At 40.4% G+C, this 16,656-nt stretch overlaps 2 protein-coding genes across 3 annotated transcripts; one reads left to right on the plus strand and one right to left on the minus strand.

The window, feature by feature from the left end:
* Positions 1-2: 2 nt before the first annotated feature.
* On the plus strand, positions 3-16,158 carry LOC146549250 (cathepsin K-like). Of its 2 annotated transcripts, XM_085261956.1 has the most exons (10): positions 3-156; positions 234-309; positions 10,673-10,740; positions 11,892-12,012; positions 12,095-12,217; positions 14,390-14,542; positions 14,629-14,853; positions 14,960-15,125; positions 15,461-15,566; positions 15,646-16,158. In XM_085261956.1, exons 4-10 carry the CDS (start codon positions 11,893-11,895, stop codon positions 15,743-15,745), a joined length of 993 nt encoding a protein of 330 aa, XP_085118082.1. In that variant the 5' UTR covers positions 3-156; positions 234-309; positions 10,673-10,740; position 11,892; the 3' UTR covers positions 15,746-16,158. The 2 variants fall into 2 exon arrangements, with proteins under 2 accessions (XP_085118082.1, XP_085118083.1); XM_085261957.1 differs by lacking the exon at positions 10,673-10,740.
* Positions 398-6,392, minus strand: LOC146549251 (leucine-rich repeat and immunoglobulin-like domain-containing nogo receptor-interacting protein 1). Its single transcript, XM_085261953.1, has 2 exons — positions 6,030-6,392; positions 398-2,659 (listed from the first exon to the last, which is right to left on the minus strand). Exon 2 carries the CDS (start codon positions 2,649-2,651, stop codon positions 822-824), a length of 1,830 nt encoding a protein of 609 aa, XP_085118079.1. The 5' UTR covers positions 2,652-2,659; positions 6,030-6,392; the 3' UTR covers positions 398-821.
* Positions 16,159-16,656: the final 498 nt, after the last annotated feature.

A 16,656-nucleotide genomic window follows, 5' to 3' on the forward strand; every position in this document is an offset into this window, starting at 1 on the left:
TAGCGCACGATAATGACTGCACTACTCAGCAGTCTCTATCTACTGTTAAAGTCATTTATTTATTACGCATTTATTTATTATATTTGTTTATTGTTATATCCACCCCTTACCGTTTTAGCTGTCAGTTAATGCAGCCAGCTCCACTCACCGGTGAAGGTAAGATAAGTATTACGGTCTACTCGCCCACAATGTAAGTACAAAACTGCTTATGGAGATTTTTTTAAACCTTGCAGTTCACATCTAGACGCATTAAACCAAGTGCTGTGTGTGCTGCTCCTCACTGGATGCTGTAGTGCTGTAAAGTTTTAAGTAAGTACACCAAATTTGTGAAAGCATAATCACTTTAATTTTTGTAAGTTCTTGGATAGAAAAATGTAAAAAACAAAAAACAACCAACTTGCATTTCACACATTTATTAAATAATAAACAGTGCAGAAATTAATCAAGAAAAGATCACATGCTACAGAAAAGAAGCTGCATAATAAACTGCACATTAACCTTAATATAAGGTTAATACCGCTATTGTTAGATTCTCCATATCTCATCAGTCCAAATAGTCCACCTGAAGTCCAATGTAATTGTTATTTTAAGTTTACTCTTTAATTTATTTTATCCTCATTTCCTTATTTTTTTGTGTTGCAAGATAAACATGATCATGGTTTGTCAGGTCACATTTCTTAAATGCAATTTAAAATATTATTAATTAAGACAACATGCTCATTATTATCAGATTCAAGCAAAAAACAAATAAATTGAAGCATCTTGCAGTTTATTCACTGATACCTACTAATATCAGGTGAATATATTCTTTGCTTATTGACTCATAACAGCTTCATGGTAAACCTCCCCGTTTCCATATAGCTGCTTGTCCCTCCATTACTGCTCGACATGGCGCTTCGTGGCACATACGCGATTGTGGCTGTGTGTTTTATCTGACCTTTGCCCTTACTCCAGAAGAACATGAAAATGAAACAAACACTCACAGAGCTGAAAAACGAGAGAAACCCTATGGTTGCTGCTATCAGTAGGGTCTTTACATCAAAATTGAGTTTCTGATTTCCGTTCACACCTGGAGCAGCAGATGGAAAGGCAGACCAACCTTTAAGACGAAATGGTTTCTTAGAAGATGATGGAAAGGTTTGGACATGAAGGCTAATGGGCAGGCTGTCGTTTCCCGCTGCGTTTGATGCCACACAGAGATACTTGCCACTATCTTGAGGCTGAGCATAGCGAACCTCCAGCGAGCCATTGGACAGAGCTCGTACTCTGCCGATGGGTGATAAAGATCTTAGCTGTGGGTTTAGCCATCTGACAGATGGCAGAGGGTCACCTTCGGCACTGCAGTGAAACACCACTGTGTGTCCCTGATCTACTTTCATCACCTGAGCTTTGCGGTTAAGAATTCGAGGTGGCCGACAGGTAAGCAAATCTGGCAGCTCAACCTCAGGGAAATCCAGAAAATTCCAGCCCTGCAGCTGGACTGAGGTAATGCAAGTTGGCGGACTTTCACCAAAGTCCATGTATAGTCGCCTTTGCACCACCCAAAGCAAACGGCAGTCACATGCCAGTGGGTTGTTATCAAGCCCCAGAGTTCTTAGGGTGTCCACTGAATAAAAAGCTCCAACCTCAAGTGTGGTAAGACGGTTTCTGGATGCATTCAGCAATCTGAAGTGGGCCAAACCCCTGAATGCTCCGATTTCAATCCTAAGCAGCGATCCCCCAACAAGATGTAACTCTTGGAGCCGGAGCAAGTCTCCGAGAAGGTTTGCATGAATGTAGGTGATGGGGTTAAAAGAAAGGTCAAGGTATACGAGATATACAAGGTGATGTAAGGGGATGTAGGGGAAGGCACTTAGGTTGCCGTGTTTAATGGTTAGTGATGTGAGGTTTAAGCCAAAGAGACTGTTCCCTGACAGACTCTCCAGCCAGGGGCAATGAGAAATGACAAGTTCCTTTAGGTGGACTAGGTGGCGGAAAGAGTAGTTTGGCAGCGTAGTGAGGCCCAGTCGGTGAAAACTAAGGCTTCTCAGCACGCTAAGTTGTGTGAGCGCTTCCATTGGCATAGCAGTAAGGTTGCAGCCATCAAGGTGCAGCTCCTGCAGACTGATTAGTCCTGTAAAAGCTTGATGAGAGACATAAACCAAGTCATTATCTGCAGCTTTCATGAACCGCAGGGAAGTTAATTCACTGAAAGTAAAGTCGAGGAAAACAAGAAGCTGATTGCTGCTTACATCCAGTAACTGGAGGTTTGTTAAGCCAGCAAACGCTCCCACTGGGATAATCGTCAGGTGATTGCGACAAAGGCGCAGAGTTCTCAGACTCTGCAAGCCAAGAAAGGCTTCCACTTCAATTATTACCAAAAGATTGTCACTTAAATCCAAGTCCGACAGCTGTGTCAACGTGTGGAACTGCTGACGCACCAAAGTCTTAAGCGTGTTGTGGGTTAAGTTTAGCAGCCTGGCTTCCTGGGAGAGACCATCAGGAACTCTGGTAAGTTGGCCACCAGAGCAGTTGACTTCCAGCACCGTAGCATTACAGTGGCAGGATGGCGGACACAGCCAACGCGTCTCAGATGTCAGTGCCACCCCTGCTGCCAACAGGTAGAGAGCTCCCCAGCACAGCCGTTGGTGGACGGCGCTCCTCTCGAACATCTGGTGACCTGTGTGCACGAGTGAGGAGATAGATAAAGTGAATCACAGGTGAAAGGAGTCACGGGTCTTTCTGTATACATTTCTTTACTCGTAAATGATTATTTTTGTATCACCACTGCCAGTTAGGAATAGAGCAAAGAGGAATTGGGTGTCAACTTGTCAGATGGATGGTGGCAGAGATCCATTGATGGGGTTAAATTAACTTTATCTAATGCCTGTCTGACTTTAAATCTGTTTAAACTCTACATACAATACACTTTAATTTACAAAACCTGTTTAACACAAGCGATGAATGTGGCAGATGTTAATTTGATCCTCATTCTTTGATTTACTCTCTAAAGCTCCCGAGGCCCTTTGAGATCTATGTGCCTGGAGAATTTACACCAACAAGGAAAGTATTAAAGTGCCCCACTTCAGTGGAAGGAGACAAAGCTTCCCCACTCTCATAATTCCATGGCTAAAAGATTTAACGTTGTTCCTACACAACATTAAGTATAGTGTCAGGCGGGCTCCAACAGTTTTTGTGTTTTTGTTGTTTGTGTGTGTGTGTGTTTTTAATAAAACTTGATATTCAGCTCTTTCTCTGCTCATCTCCATTCCAGCTTCCTCTCTAGAAGATTAACTAAATGGCTCTAATTAGGATAAACAGCAAATGTGAATATTTGATTCAGTCACGATGCTGAAAGAAGCCACTTATCCTCAGTTATGTGGCAATATGGTTGCCAAGCACTTATTAATTTGCTTGTCTAAGCGTTTTAGACACCACCACCGTCTCCCCCCCCCCCCCCCTTCCCCCAAATATGAAGAGAACACAATTAATACGATTTGTGGTCTTCTATGGGAAAAATGATCTCTCCTGCATGATCATGCATTTTGACTAGATAAGCCAAAAAAGATGAATGTGGAGAAAAAGATTTATAATTTTAAATCCAAGCCATAATAACATTAAACAAAGACCTTTAATGTATATAGAAAAATAACAATTTCTTACACGTGGCAAAAGTTTGTTGAATCATAACTAAACCCACTATTTAATAATGTGATCCTTTTGCTTGACAAACAGGAGGTGTATATGGAAACAGCTCGTACCCCTGAAGCCTTGTAAGGTGATATTTTGTCGTTTATTTCACACAAGATTTAAAAATATACCTTACAGGACCTCATGTGTTCTGATAGAGTTTCCTTTATTTGTAGACCTACAAATATTGGGAAATGTGCTTTTGACTGACTTTAAGTGTTAATAATTTCAGCTCATATAATACCTTTCATTCATCAGTTTCATCATTTTTCTCCTTTATCCTCACTGATGTGACATTTAAGCCAGATTCACATCTGAAGTGCTCTCCAAAATCATCCGTCTGAAACCTCGACACCTGAGCGATTCACTGAGGGAGGCTGGGAGTTGAAAATTTGAGCTCATTATTTTGTTACAGTTCTCAAAGCTCAGGGACAAACCTCCACACTGTGGATTAGTTTAAGAAACACATTCTCCTCTAATGTGAACAACCAACGACAAAATAAAGATATTAAATTAAGATTTTAACTTCTCGGTGAACCGATACTGCAGTTCATTCAACAGAATCCATCTCTGTATGAGATTATCGCTTCACCGCTTCTCCTTTATCTGTTGAGTGTTACCAGACAAAAGTTGCATCACGCTGACCTGAATTGCCCCTTCCAGGTTGCTCGTGCAAAAGCACGGTGCACCTCTCCTCTAAGAGGCTGCAGTCCTGTGGATAATTTTATTTCAGCTTCAAAGCTCTACTCGGAATAAATTACAACCAGAAAAACAAGAGCAGATTGCACGCTCACTGTTTTTGTTTGATTTTTGTGGATAGAGGGAGAAAGAGTAAACCGGCACCACATGAGGCATCACGTACGAGAGTTATCTGTAGTTCCTCGGTTACATGCCTCTCTGGGCAAGATTATAATGTGAGAGTAGCACATACTCCCTGGCCAGTATTACAATGACTATTTTAGATTTTTAAATTATTATTATTGTTATTATTGTGCACATTCTTCAGTTTCTACAAATGATGGAACTCATTTAAGGTTTATTATTTACAAAGATTGTAAAGAAGGACTTGTGAAAGCTGATTAGAAGGTGGCTGTACTTTACGTCAGTGTCTTTTTAATTTTTTTTGGCAAAGGTTTAGTAAAGTTCAGAGCCGCTGAATTATGGATCACAAATAATTCTGATTATTTATAATTTTCTTTAAGATGTTTGTAACAGAAAGTCTCGCAAAGCTTTCACAAAACACAGAAAATACAATAGTCTGCTGTGCAAAGGTTGTCAATCAGACATTACATAATTGAAGACAGTAGCAAACATAGTGCCAGTAGTTATGGAAAACAAAGGTCATGATCTTATTATTCCTAGAACTGTGATCACATAACAGAGACATGCGTGACTGGAAGGACGCCTATTACAGCTACTAAAATTTTTTCAATCTCAAATCATCATAAGCTCGTTTTATGTATTTTTATTTTACTTTGCCACATCCGCCAGTAGGTGGCGGAAAAAGCAAAAGCATTTCGGTGCCTAGAGGAAACACTGTCCACAGGCTTGGTGCATAAGTATTGCCAAGGTAGTGTCTTAATGTGTTGCCAGTAAACACATAATGGTGGCTCTGTGGCTGAACATGTGAACATGTAAACAGTTGTATTCCTGTTAAACTTTGGTTGCACGTCGGTAAATACGACGAACGTTGCAGCTCATCAGAAAATGTGCTGTTTGGATTCCCAAGAGCACGAGAAAGAGAGAGAGATAAAAAAGCAACACCTTCAAGTGTGAAGCCACCCTCTGTTTTGGCAGCTCGGCTCACACGTTGTTGTGCTGAGCTGCACAGAGCGTGGCACATGTAAGAGAAGAGATGGTGTGAAAGAAAGAACGATGTCCATTATGTTTGTGACATCTCTCACAAAAGTGACTGCAGATAAGAAAGTACTCGTATGTGCTGGACCTAAAAAGGTTCATTTGCCGCACTGATTTTCACATTCCTGCTGATTCTGATCCTGATTTTACTCTTGTCATCTTTGCTTTCTTAGAATTTCCTCAGTCATTTTCCACATGATACATCCATATAAAGACGCCACAGTGGAGTGCATGCATCTACTTTTCAGGTAATTTTACATCAGCACTGGTGTCTGCGTGGATCTTGGGAGCGGAGTCTGATTGCTGGTGGTGACGGCAGCTCCCGGTGGCATTGAATCACGGAGGAGTACTCCTCCTGAATTCCTCTGGGAGGGCACATGCTTGAGACTGAGAATAGTTTACAGGTGTGCCTTGGCAGTTTAAAAAACTCAGGATGGTGGTGCAAAAAAGGGAGTTGCAGTAGTTTGTAAAGAAATCAAAGGAAAAGCAAGCAGCCAACTCACCTTCTCTTCAGACTGATGGGTTCATCATTGTAATAGCTCCATTTTTACATGCAAATGACTTTTCTTGTGCTCTTTGTTCTTTTTTTTATTGTTCTGTTTTATATTGTTCTACTTTTATACCAATAGAAGAAAACAGAACTAAAAAAAACCCAAAGTAGATGTGCCAGTCTATCAGTTCCTCCTTACGTCAGTGCTGATCAAAAATCCAATCCAAATGTACCAAGAAACTTCCCGGAGCAATCAAACACATCACCAAAAAAAAAAGCTTCATGCTCCCATTCCTCAAACTGAAACTCTGAGGGAAGCGCGATGCAGTAGCTCAGTCCTCCTGTTGTTCCGCTGTCCTCATGGCAACAACAACCTGGCTGCGGACGCGCGGGCGCTTGGTGCATGCTGGGGGATTATATGCACTAGCTCCTGGACTCCATCCAACACAGTGCACTGGATGACGGGAGGCAGGCACAGGTCAGCCAAATGCAGAGATTTATGTGTAACACCAGATGGGGATGAATTTCAGCACTCACACTTGGAAATAAAGGAATATCTTTTTAACTCTTTTGCCCCATCGGAGGCTTCTTAAAAGTTTGATTAAGACATTAACCACAAGTTCCTCTGTAGTTGTAACACTGTGGCTGTTCATCCAGTTTAAAACTAATGTAAGACTCCTGAAAAAGGAGGGACATTAGGAAAGGTGGGATTTCTAACAGTTGATTGGTCAAGGTCCATGAGACGGTGTAATGACCATGCTTTCTTTTCCACATCAGACTCAGTTTGCCCACAGCTGTTCCCTGTATCACACTATATCATTCTAGCAGGTGGGAAATGTAAATGTACAGCTTAGTATTAAAATTTAATGCAAGTTTGACTCAAAAACTCAGCAAATCAACCAAACCTTGTATGGCCACTCTTAGAAAATCAGGTTTATTGTAACAAGCAGGACTGTAACTGCTGCTGTTACTAAACTGCAACCTTGAGCTTTGTCTTTTAAGTTGTTGTCTTGACAACTGGAGACAATTTTGTATGTTAATGTAAAGCGGGAAAAGCAGGCCTTTCAAAGAAAGCAGGCTACAAAAGTATGAATAAGGTGCCCATTCATGTAATTTCCCATTCATTCATACAGTGGACTGATGTTTGCGTGCTGCTTCGAACACAAGGATTATTTTTTTTCCTCACATGTGGAGCTAAAGCCATGAGGCACAATGTTGTTTCTGTGAGGCAGCAGTGCTAGATGTTACATACCGTGGTGGCAATACTTAACCGAGGTTTTCATTTTCCTTAAATTCCAATTAAAATCTAAGAGTAAAATTTAAATTTTAATGTTTTTTTCTGGTATTTGACTTAGTTCAGAACGTCTCGTGATATTACAGCTTAAAATCCAGAAGAAACTGTGTAACTGTTTATCTCTCACTGCCTTTTATGTTTATGTTGGCCAATTTTTTGGCCTTAGAATATGTAGAAAAAACTAGTTCAATTTTATTTTTGATTTTTGGTGAGACTTTGAATCGAAAGTCAAAGGTCTGTGTTTTTATTTCCATACATTGCTTGCTTGTATGTCAGTAAAGATTGTCATCTTGAATGTTTCATTGATCAAGTTCCCACATTAAGTGTTTCCTAATTCAGTTATTTTATTTATTACTTGACCTCCAATAATTATCCCAGGGGGTATATAAGTCGTTTTTTGAAGTAACCCGTGTAGGGTTAGAGAAGTGTTTAGTGTGATCTGGAACAACAGAGTCATTTCTGTTTATAAGTGTGGTAGAAGCTAAATTTTGGGACCAGGCGGGAAAGTACGAAGAACTAGTGTAGCAATATCATCATCACAGTAAACAACTGTTTCATGTCCAAAACAGAAAAAGCTCTGCAGAGACTTTAAGCAGCTAAATGCATTTATTGAACCAATAATTAAGACTAATCGACACTTGCATGGTTAGATTTAATAAACTAATTATAGTCTCACTATAATTATAAAAATCCTGTTTTTCAATGGTCGGTTCAATTACATAACAAGCTGTTCTGCATTGTTTAGGAGGGGCTAGACTGAAAATGAGAAGTGACACAGGTTCCCGAGCAGCCAGAGAAGCAGATTCAAAATTATTATCATTATTTGGTGTTAACTATTAGAGGTGGACTATAACATGTTCCCTGATTTAAACTTGCTAAAGAGGCAAGATGATTCGACTGTTTTCCTTTCCCTTCTGTAACTGAATAAATCTCCTTTAATCGACTGTAAACTGGGAAAACATAACAGGTGTAAATGATTTTCTGCATTTTGAGTTTTAGTTGCTAACAGCCACCTACGCTGCCCTCACTCTTAATTGTACTTTGCAAAGAACTTGCTGAAATTTGAAAGCACTCCCGCCGGATTCAGCGAAAGCCAACAAAACGATCAGGTGTTTGAGTCGGGGGTTGAATTCCCTCTCCGCTCAGCTGCATGATTGTGAGATGTAATGATGCAAAACATGCACAATCACCAACGAAGAAGAGCTTGTGCTGAGTCAGGAACTTACCATCTGCTACCTTAAGGAACCTGCATTCATCAGCAAATCTCCGTCCAACCGGGCATTCAGGAAGAGGCCGGATCAGAGATGGAGACCAAAAATAGCAAAGGCCACCTCAGATCTCCACGTTGCATAATGTCCTTCTGTCCAGTTCTCTTCATATAGTTTCGTCATTGCAGCTCTCCGCTGTGCAGACCGCTGCCATGCCTTTGGGTTTTTACAATATTGTACAGAAAGCTGACAGGAAATGAGAGCGAAGACGGCTAAAAACTTGGTGACCAGCAGATCACGGTATATAGCCACAGTCTCCAAACCACTAATCCCTCTTCTCTTGGTTTACTATCCACTTATTCAGTCGATGATGATCAGCTCACATCTGTTCTTTACATTCTGATCCGTTTGTCTTCTTAAGAGGATTTTGTGGCACGCTATTTATTTACCAACAAATGTACAATCATCAACAGCATCAGCTCGCATCTGCTAATAACACTTTAATTGGTCAATGCACAAAAATAAGCAGAGCACACTAACATATAAAAAAAATTCTATGTGGATTTTTTTCCTTTTTATGTTTGTTTTAAATTGTGGTCTCACATTGACCCTTTTTGCATCTCTGAAAATGCACTTAAAATGCCTCTTAGGCAGTGGACACCTTAGACCCAAGAACCATGAAAAACATATCTATAATGTGTTGTTCAAGATGTAATAAGGACTAAATGTGTTTGTGGCTCAGGAGGCAGAAAGAGGCAGTCTTCTACTAATCTGAAGGTTTGATCCTTGGCTCTTCTCGTCTATATGTCGAAGTGTGCTCGATGTTGTACCCTGGGCTGCCTATATAAAAGTGTGTGTATGAATCTTAAACAAGGTGGTTAGGTATAGAAAAAAATGATGATGGATGAATGTGGGTGTGACTGGGTGAATGAAGCAATTCAGTAATTTACTTTTTCTTGTATGGCTTCTGGACATTCAAAAGTCAGCAACAGGATCACCTCACAGAAGAAGCATAAGCAGCCTGAAATGGAGAAGCTCAGGTTGGGTGGGTTGCAAAGTGTCTTGCAGAGGCAACTACTTGCAAGCTAAAATGGATCAAACAGCATGCCCCATGAGATCTGACAGCAGGATGTGCAGCAGGGAATTCACTGATCGGCTGATCCATCAGTCTTTCTTGCTGGGATTGATTCCCCAACCTGTCAGAGCTAAGAATCCACAGCTTTATTTACATACAACTTTACCAAGTACACTCAAGAAGTAAATACAACAAGCATGAGAGGAAAAGGAGAACCTGTCATCTTCTTGCGGTTATTTGTGGTAGTCTTACAACTCTTCTCTCTTTTGTATCCCAGTAGTTGTTAGAAAAAGTCACATTTTAGATGAATGGCTGCTGCATGTCAGAGTAGAGAAGCTGCTCCTCTGCACTGAAAGGACCAGTATACTTTTTGGAGACCCGCACAGATACAACACAGACCACATCAGATTGAATGACTGGATCATGGTGCATCCGGTGGTTGTTTCCACTTGTATACAAAAACAAGACGTGAGGAAGTTCACGTCAAATTCAAGAATAAAAGAAAAACATTTGAACAAGAATGATCAAGAGTTCTGGCTTGACGTTCAAAACAAGAATCCAGAAAGAAAGAGCATTTTTTAATACGCCTCTTTTAGTTTTCTACAAATCCACAGCATGTTTGAAGGCAAAAAGCCCTGATGATTAAACTGCAGCTTTCAAAACAGACTCGCTCTGACCCTGTGTAATTCGATTTAAATTAGCATCATTAGGCAGTAAATCTGGATTTTGCTTTTGGTTGTGGCAGAATAATAAATTAAGCTCATGTGCCCTTTTCTCATTTCAGCTAACAGCTACAGTACGTCAAAATATGATTCAAAGTCGTGATTAATTATAAAAAAATCTCCCTGAACTACAAAATCAGTTTCATTTCTATCAGTTTATTCTGAAACGTTTTCATTTCGCACGTATTTCCCTCCACACGCAGGGGTATTTTCATCATTTAACTTTCACCATGTGCAACTCTCATACGGGAAGCCTAGTTTGTGTGGTTGCAGCTGGTCGTAAATTACATTCACATGACGAGGCAGTGAGCAGATGCATAAAAGCTCGCATCAGGAAATAAAACTTCCTCTTTTTAGGCGTGAAGATCTAAGCGTGCTCAAACCGGGTGAACTTGTCTTTCTGGGCGAAGTCATTCTGCAACAAGGTGAGTGTGACTCTTTTCTTTTTACACGTCTTGTTAAATTAATGGCTTGTTTAAGGTTATGGATGTAAGCGAATAATCATATGGTGTCGGAAAAGATTTACTGAGAAAGAAGCTGGGAGATTACAGTAAGAGATTACGGCTTGAACTTCTCTGTTTTGCGATGGAGTAATCTTCAGACGTCTGCTCTGTAGATGAGAATCATGTTTACAGGCTCTTCTGCTTTTGTTTACAGACTGTGTTTCATTGCAAATGCAGTGTTGTGGTTTTGTGCACTGAATGCTAATCATGCTTAACCCTTTCACGCATAGTGGTTACTACAGTGGACAGCTATTCAAAGGCTGATTTCTTGTATTTGTGTCAGTGTTGATGGTATACTTGCACATAAAGCACTACATCGGGCACTGATGTGCCACTCCTTACCCTGCCACCCACTGGTCGTTTAATGCTACTATAGATGTATGACATGTTTCATTGTAATTTTTGTTTTCTCACCCTTTCATGCATGAATTATGACAACCTCAATCAGGATTTTTAGTCATCTTTTCATGCCTAAAGATGCCTAAAAATCCTGATTGAGGTTGTCATAATTCATGTATGAAAGAGTTACTATGTTTGCGTGACCATTTTCAGGCTCAGTGGTGACAGAAACCTGGAGTTTATCATTCTGTGTTTGAGTTGTATACATTCCCGCACTGTTTATACTGGGACTCTCTTGTAGAGTTTTGTAAACCTGAGCCGAGATCTTCTCAGAGCTCCAACTTTTCACATCTTTCAGTTTAAAGGAAAATACTTTTACTGCATTATTCCTAAACATTATCATTATCAACATTTTTAGACCAAAAGTAACCTCAGGTGCACACCAAATCACAGAAAGTTAGATACTGAAATTTCAAAATGCAATCCAAGTTGCCTAAGTTGAAGTTTTGTTGTTCAAATTTAGATCATGAGGAAATGATTGAGAGGGGGTAGGGCTAAATAAGTATATACTTTTGCCTACTCCTTTTCAAACAACTGCATGGAATGATATTATGAAATGTTGGTGAATCTATATGTTTGAAATAAAAATAAACTGAACTGAACTGAACTACTGAAGTGATTAGCTGATTAAACAAGGATTACATCTGCTTTTCTTTTTTCCCCTTCCTTTTCAGTATGCACACTTTGTGTGCTGTGTTGCTTTTGGCCTTCGTGGTCCTCGCCTGTTCTTCGCCCGCTGTGAACAAATTGTGGGAAGAGTGGAAAACCAAACATGGAAAAGTTTATGATAATCAGGTAGGACTTAAACAGACATTTTGTCTTTGTTACCACATATTCTGGCAAGGTTTGAATGAGACAGCGCGGATTTGTGTTTCAGACCGAGATCGACTTCAGGAGGGCAGTATGGGAGAAGAACGTGCACTTGGTGTTGAGACACAATCAGGAAGCCTCGGCAGGGAAGCACAGCTTCACGCTGGGACTGAACCACCTGGCTGACATGGTAGGATGCTGCTGCTGAGAAGACAGGATGTCTAAACTTTCTAAATCTAGATAACAATCTGTTATTGTGCAGTCGTTCATTAGTAACATTAAAACAGCTTCAAGGCTCATGGATAGAATTGCATTAAATTATCTAAAACTATCTGCAGTCTGGAGTGACCACAGGAAAAATATCTGAGTGCTGAACAAAGCTGTAGCAACAGTAGAAGACAGAAGAGGAACAAACAATTGCAGGATCGGTGCACTTGGTTTGGCATTACCATGAATTCTATGTAAAGTAGAAGTGAGATCTACTACAGAATAGGCGCTCATACGATTGTGGTAGTAACTGCTGACTTTAACCACAGCTGGTTTCATACAGTGACTGTAAACAACATTCAGAAACTTCATTGTCATCATTTGTCTTCTCATCCTGACAAAAACCATCCATCTTAGTCTGATCTTACTGGTCCTTCTCAGTCCGAGTCTGCTCTGCAGTGGTCCGCATACCCTGCAGTGTCTACACTCAGTTTGCAGCATTTAGTGGCAAAACCACTACAACAAACATGTGCTGTACAGCTGAAATCGGTCAGAATAATAACAGTAATTTGTCTAGTTATTATTATGATTTTTGTTCCCTGTATTTCCCTGCACAGGAAAATCTCTGGGTTATATTTTAATCTCAGTATATTGAGGGGCACATTTTGAACATATTTGAATATCAAGTTTTTAAAATATGTTTTAATATTAGGGAGTTGAGTTGCCTCCAGTCTATATTATGACTATTATGGCCTTGCAGCCACACTTTGAGCCACATATCGAGTATAAAGTCAAAAATCTCTACACAGACGGGATTGGTGTCTCTCTCTCTCTCCTTGTCTTTCTCACTCATGTATTAACCAATATGTAACTATTACACAAATCACACTCCCAAATCATTGTATAGTTGTGCTGATGATGGCAGAAATTTTGACAACAAGAAGAAGAATCAACCAAACTGAAAACATTTAGCAATTCTGTTAAACTGAACAGCACGAATTGCAGCGCCAGACTGGAGCGATCACTCACAGGAGCGTATCTGAGAGACCTCTGGTGGATACAAACATTTTAACACCGTGTAAACATAACCATATGTTTGCCATCAGAACCTCAAGCGCATTCATGCACATTGATCTTTTGCTGGTGCAAGATGGACGTGAATGACCACCACTGTTAATCTGCAGATAAAACTGCATCCCCGCGGGCTTCTTATAGAGCGGCTCTAATCTCCCTTCATACAATCAGATTAATTTAATCCAGTATGGGCTGGGCCAGCCTGGACAATCAAGATGCTTATTTTTATGTACATAAGTACCCTTATGTAATGCTGGAAATATATAACAGAATATAGAATAAGGGTTGCAAACTGGTTGGTTCTGTGCCGTTCTGGTTCAGGTTGGACTTGCATAAACTATTAAATGAAATACTTTGCTTATGTGCAAATGTCTGAGAACCTTGCATTTTATGTGGACTTTGTATTTTAAATAAAAGGATCTCAAGAAAAAAGTTTCATCAAATGTTTTGCACATTGAAAGACCAGAAACACAAAGTGCAAAAACCTTAAAATATTAGAGCAACATGTCAGTGTTACAGTGTTGATTTCTTGTTCCTGCATGGATAATATTTTAAATGAATGAATGGATTGTTAATATTAAAAAACAACTGCAGAAACAAGAGAGGAATTGTATTCTAAGTTAGAGGGGTTTTGTTTTTGATTAAAAATCCAGGAAGCCCGAGCGGTAAAGCCTGGATGGGCGTGGCGTGTTGGCTCTCTGCAGGAAACTGGCAGAAATGTTTGGGACACATGCAAGCTTTTGGCCCGCTGTCAGAGGACAGAGTGCTGCAGTTGCCTGGGTGAATAATGTGAGGCAGCTGAAATACACTCACATGTAAGGAGAAAGATTCTGTTTTTAAAGCTGCTGTGAAAGATAAAATGACACAGAGCCTTATCTGCTACAGCTGGACCGTTCACCTTTTGTATTTTATGCTCTTCGTCAAAGACAGAGGTGATAGTTGGAAGGGCAAACACACAGCCAACCCGAGATCGGTGCTGTGTTTATACATTCGGTGTCAAGTGAAAACAATGCTGTTGTGCAGAGGTGATATTTAATGGTGTTTTCATTTTATTTACCGCTGCCATTTCTTTGCCCCCAAGACAGCTGAGGAAATCAATGAGAATCTGAACGGCTTGAAGCTGGAGGAGACCGTTAATTTCACAAATGGCACTTTTAAGGACATGAGTGACTCACCGTTACCTGCGAATGTGGACTGGAGGAAAGAGGGCCTGGTGGGTCCTGTCAGAAACCAGGTGAGATCGGGTGTTGTAAGAAAAGGAAAATCATTAACGCGATCCCGTGACAAAAGTGACACTTTGTACTGTTTTTATTTTCTAAGGGTTTGTGTGGGTCATGCTGGGCCTTCAGCTCTTTGGGAGCTCTCGAGGGCCAGCTGAAGAAGCGCACTGGTACACTTGTTTCCCTGAGTCCGCAGAACTTGGTGGATTGCAGCACCCAGGACGGAAACCTGGGTTGCAGAGGAGGCTACATCACGAAAGCCTACAGCTACGTCATTCGCAACGGAGGCGTTGACTCGGAGAGCTTTTATCCCTACGAACACAAGGTCATCCTCGACACGCACAAAGAGAACTGTAGGAAAGAGGGTGGACAAACACAGAAAGACTGACAGTGCTTCTGTCTTTTCATAAATGTCTCGTTTCTCTTTGCAGAATGGGAAATGCCGCTATTCTGTCCAGGGCCGGGCTGGCTACTGTTCCAAATTCAGCGTCCTTCCAGAAGGAGATGAGAAGATGCTGCAGAAAGTTTTGGCATCAGTGGGGCCGATCTCCGTGGCCGTGAATGCCATGCTGGAATCTTTTCATATGTACAGTGGAGGTGAGGAGGCTAAAAGCTTCACGGTGCAGGAGATTCTAGTGAATTTTACTTTATTTGCTGGTCTCTGATCCAGAAAAAAGGCTTCAATCCCAGAGGGATAACTCCTCTTGATTTTCGTTAAGTGGCTTAAACAGAATCATGCATTCATTCACTTGAAACTGGTGGAGCCCCCTCAGGGAGGTCATACATCTCCTACTTTCATTGCAAAGTTTGCACATTACCGCTGCTATAATTTTAGGTTTGTCAGCCCTTGGGAGGCCCTTAGCACTGACCGGCTGTACCACATATTTTTTACCTTATGTATTTTTTTTAACTTACACGCCTGCATTTATTAGGTTTATACAACGTACCAAGCTGCAACCCAAAGCTGATCAATCATGCTGTGTTGCTCGTGGGCTATGGCACAGATGGAGGACAAGACTACTGGCTGGTGAAAAATAGGTAAACGTACCTCCGATTGTTAACCTGTAAAATATTTCCGATATTTTGAACCTAGATGTGAATGTTTTTGTCTTTTCAGCTGGGGAACTGCATGGGGAGAAGGAGGTTACATTCGGCTTGCCCGGAACAAGAATAATCTCTGCGGCATCGCCAGCTTTCCAGTCTACCCTACAGTGTGAAAATATGGCCCACTAACTCAACTTAGTTTATTTAAATTATTATTAAAGACCAGTCAGTGTCACTGTGTTTTATTTCACATCACCGCTAAAGATGCTTAAAGTCCAACCAACTGAAATAACTTTTCATCTGATAAAAAAAAAAACAATATCACTGTACTTTAAATGTCTGACTACATACTCACACATGTCTGAGACTGAAATACTTCAGCTCTCATTCAGTAGTGTTGTTTCTACATTGTACTCTATGTATTTATTTACTTTCTGCATGTTAAACCTCACAGATTTAATAATAGTGACAATGACAAGTGAAAAAATTGAAAGATTCATAACATTTTGTGCCATGTAAAAATACTTTATGCACATTCGCTTATTTGTACATTTCTAAGCACAAATTTACACTCAAGAACAATAAAGATTTTGTCAACTGATCAGTTTTAATTAAAGTTGGAAGTAGAAGTAGTACTAAAGTAGAATTTTGGGGTATCTGAACTTTGCTTGACTATTTTTTTTCCTGAAAACTTATTGCTTTTACTCCCTGCATTTGTTAATCAAATAAGGACTGCTCGGTGTTATCTTTTAAACTGGAAATGTGAAGCTTAGATGTAAGCCCACATGCTTTTAAATCAGTACATGGCTGGTGCACAGTATACAGACAGCATGAACGGTATACAGTCAGTGTAGAGAACGGGCATCAGCCAGGACAACTCATGAAACATCTGCTCACATCTGGTTGAATTCAGGTGTGTACATCTGCAAAGAGCAGCTAGTCAGCTGATCACAGCCTATACTTTAAAGAAAATCTACTGAAGTTCTCAGTAAAAAGTGAGTTGTGATTCTCTTCCCCACACTGAGCCATTACAACTGATTTTAGTTCCCCCACCCTTTGATTCCACTTTAACCTCAGACTGGAC

Source organism: Mchenga conophoros, linkage group LG22 (genome assembly GCF_057382185.1).
Source record: "Mchenga conophoros isolate Kocher_MC1m ecotype Shallow Benthic linkage group LG22, M_conophoros_male_GT1.1, whole genome shotgun sequence".
NCBI classification, from domain to species: domain Eukaryota; kingdom Metazoa; phylum Chordata; class Actinopteri; order Cichliformes; family Cichlidae; genus Mchenga; species Mchenga conophoros.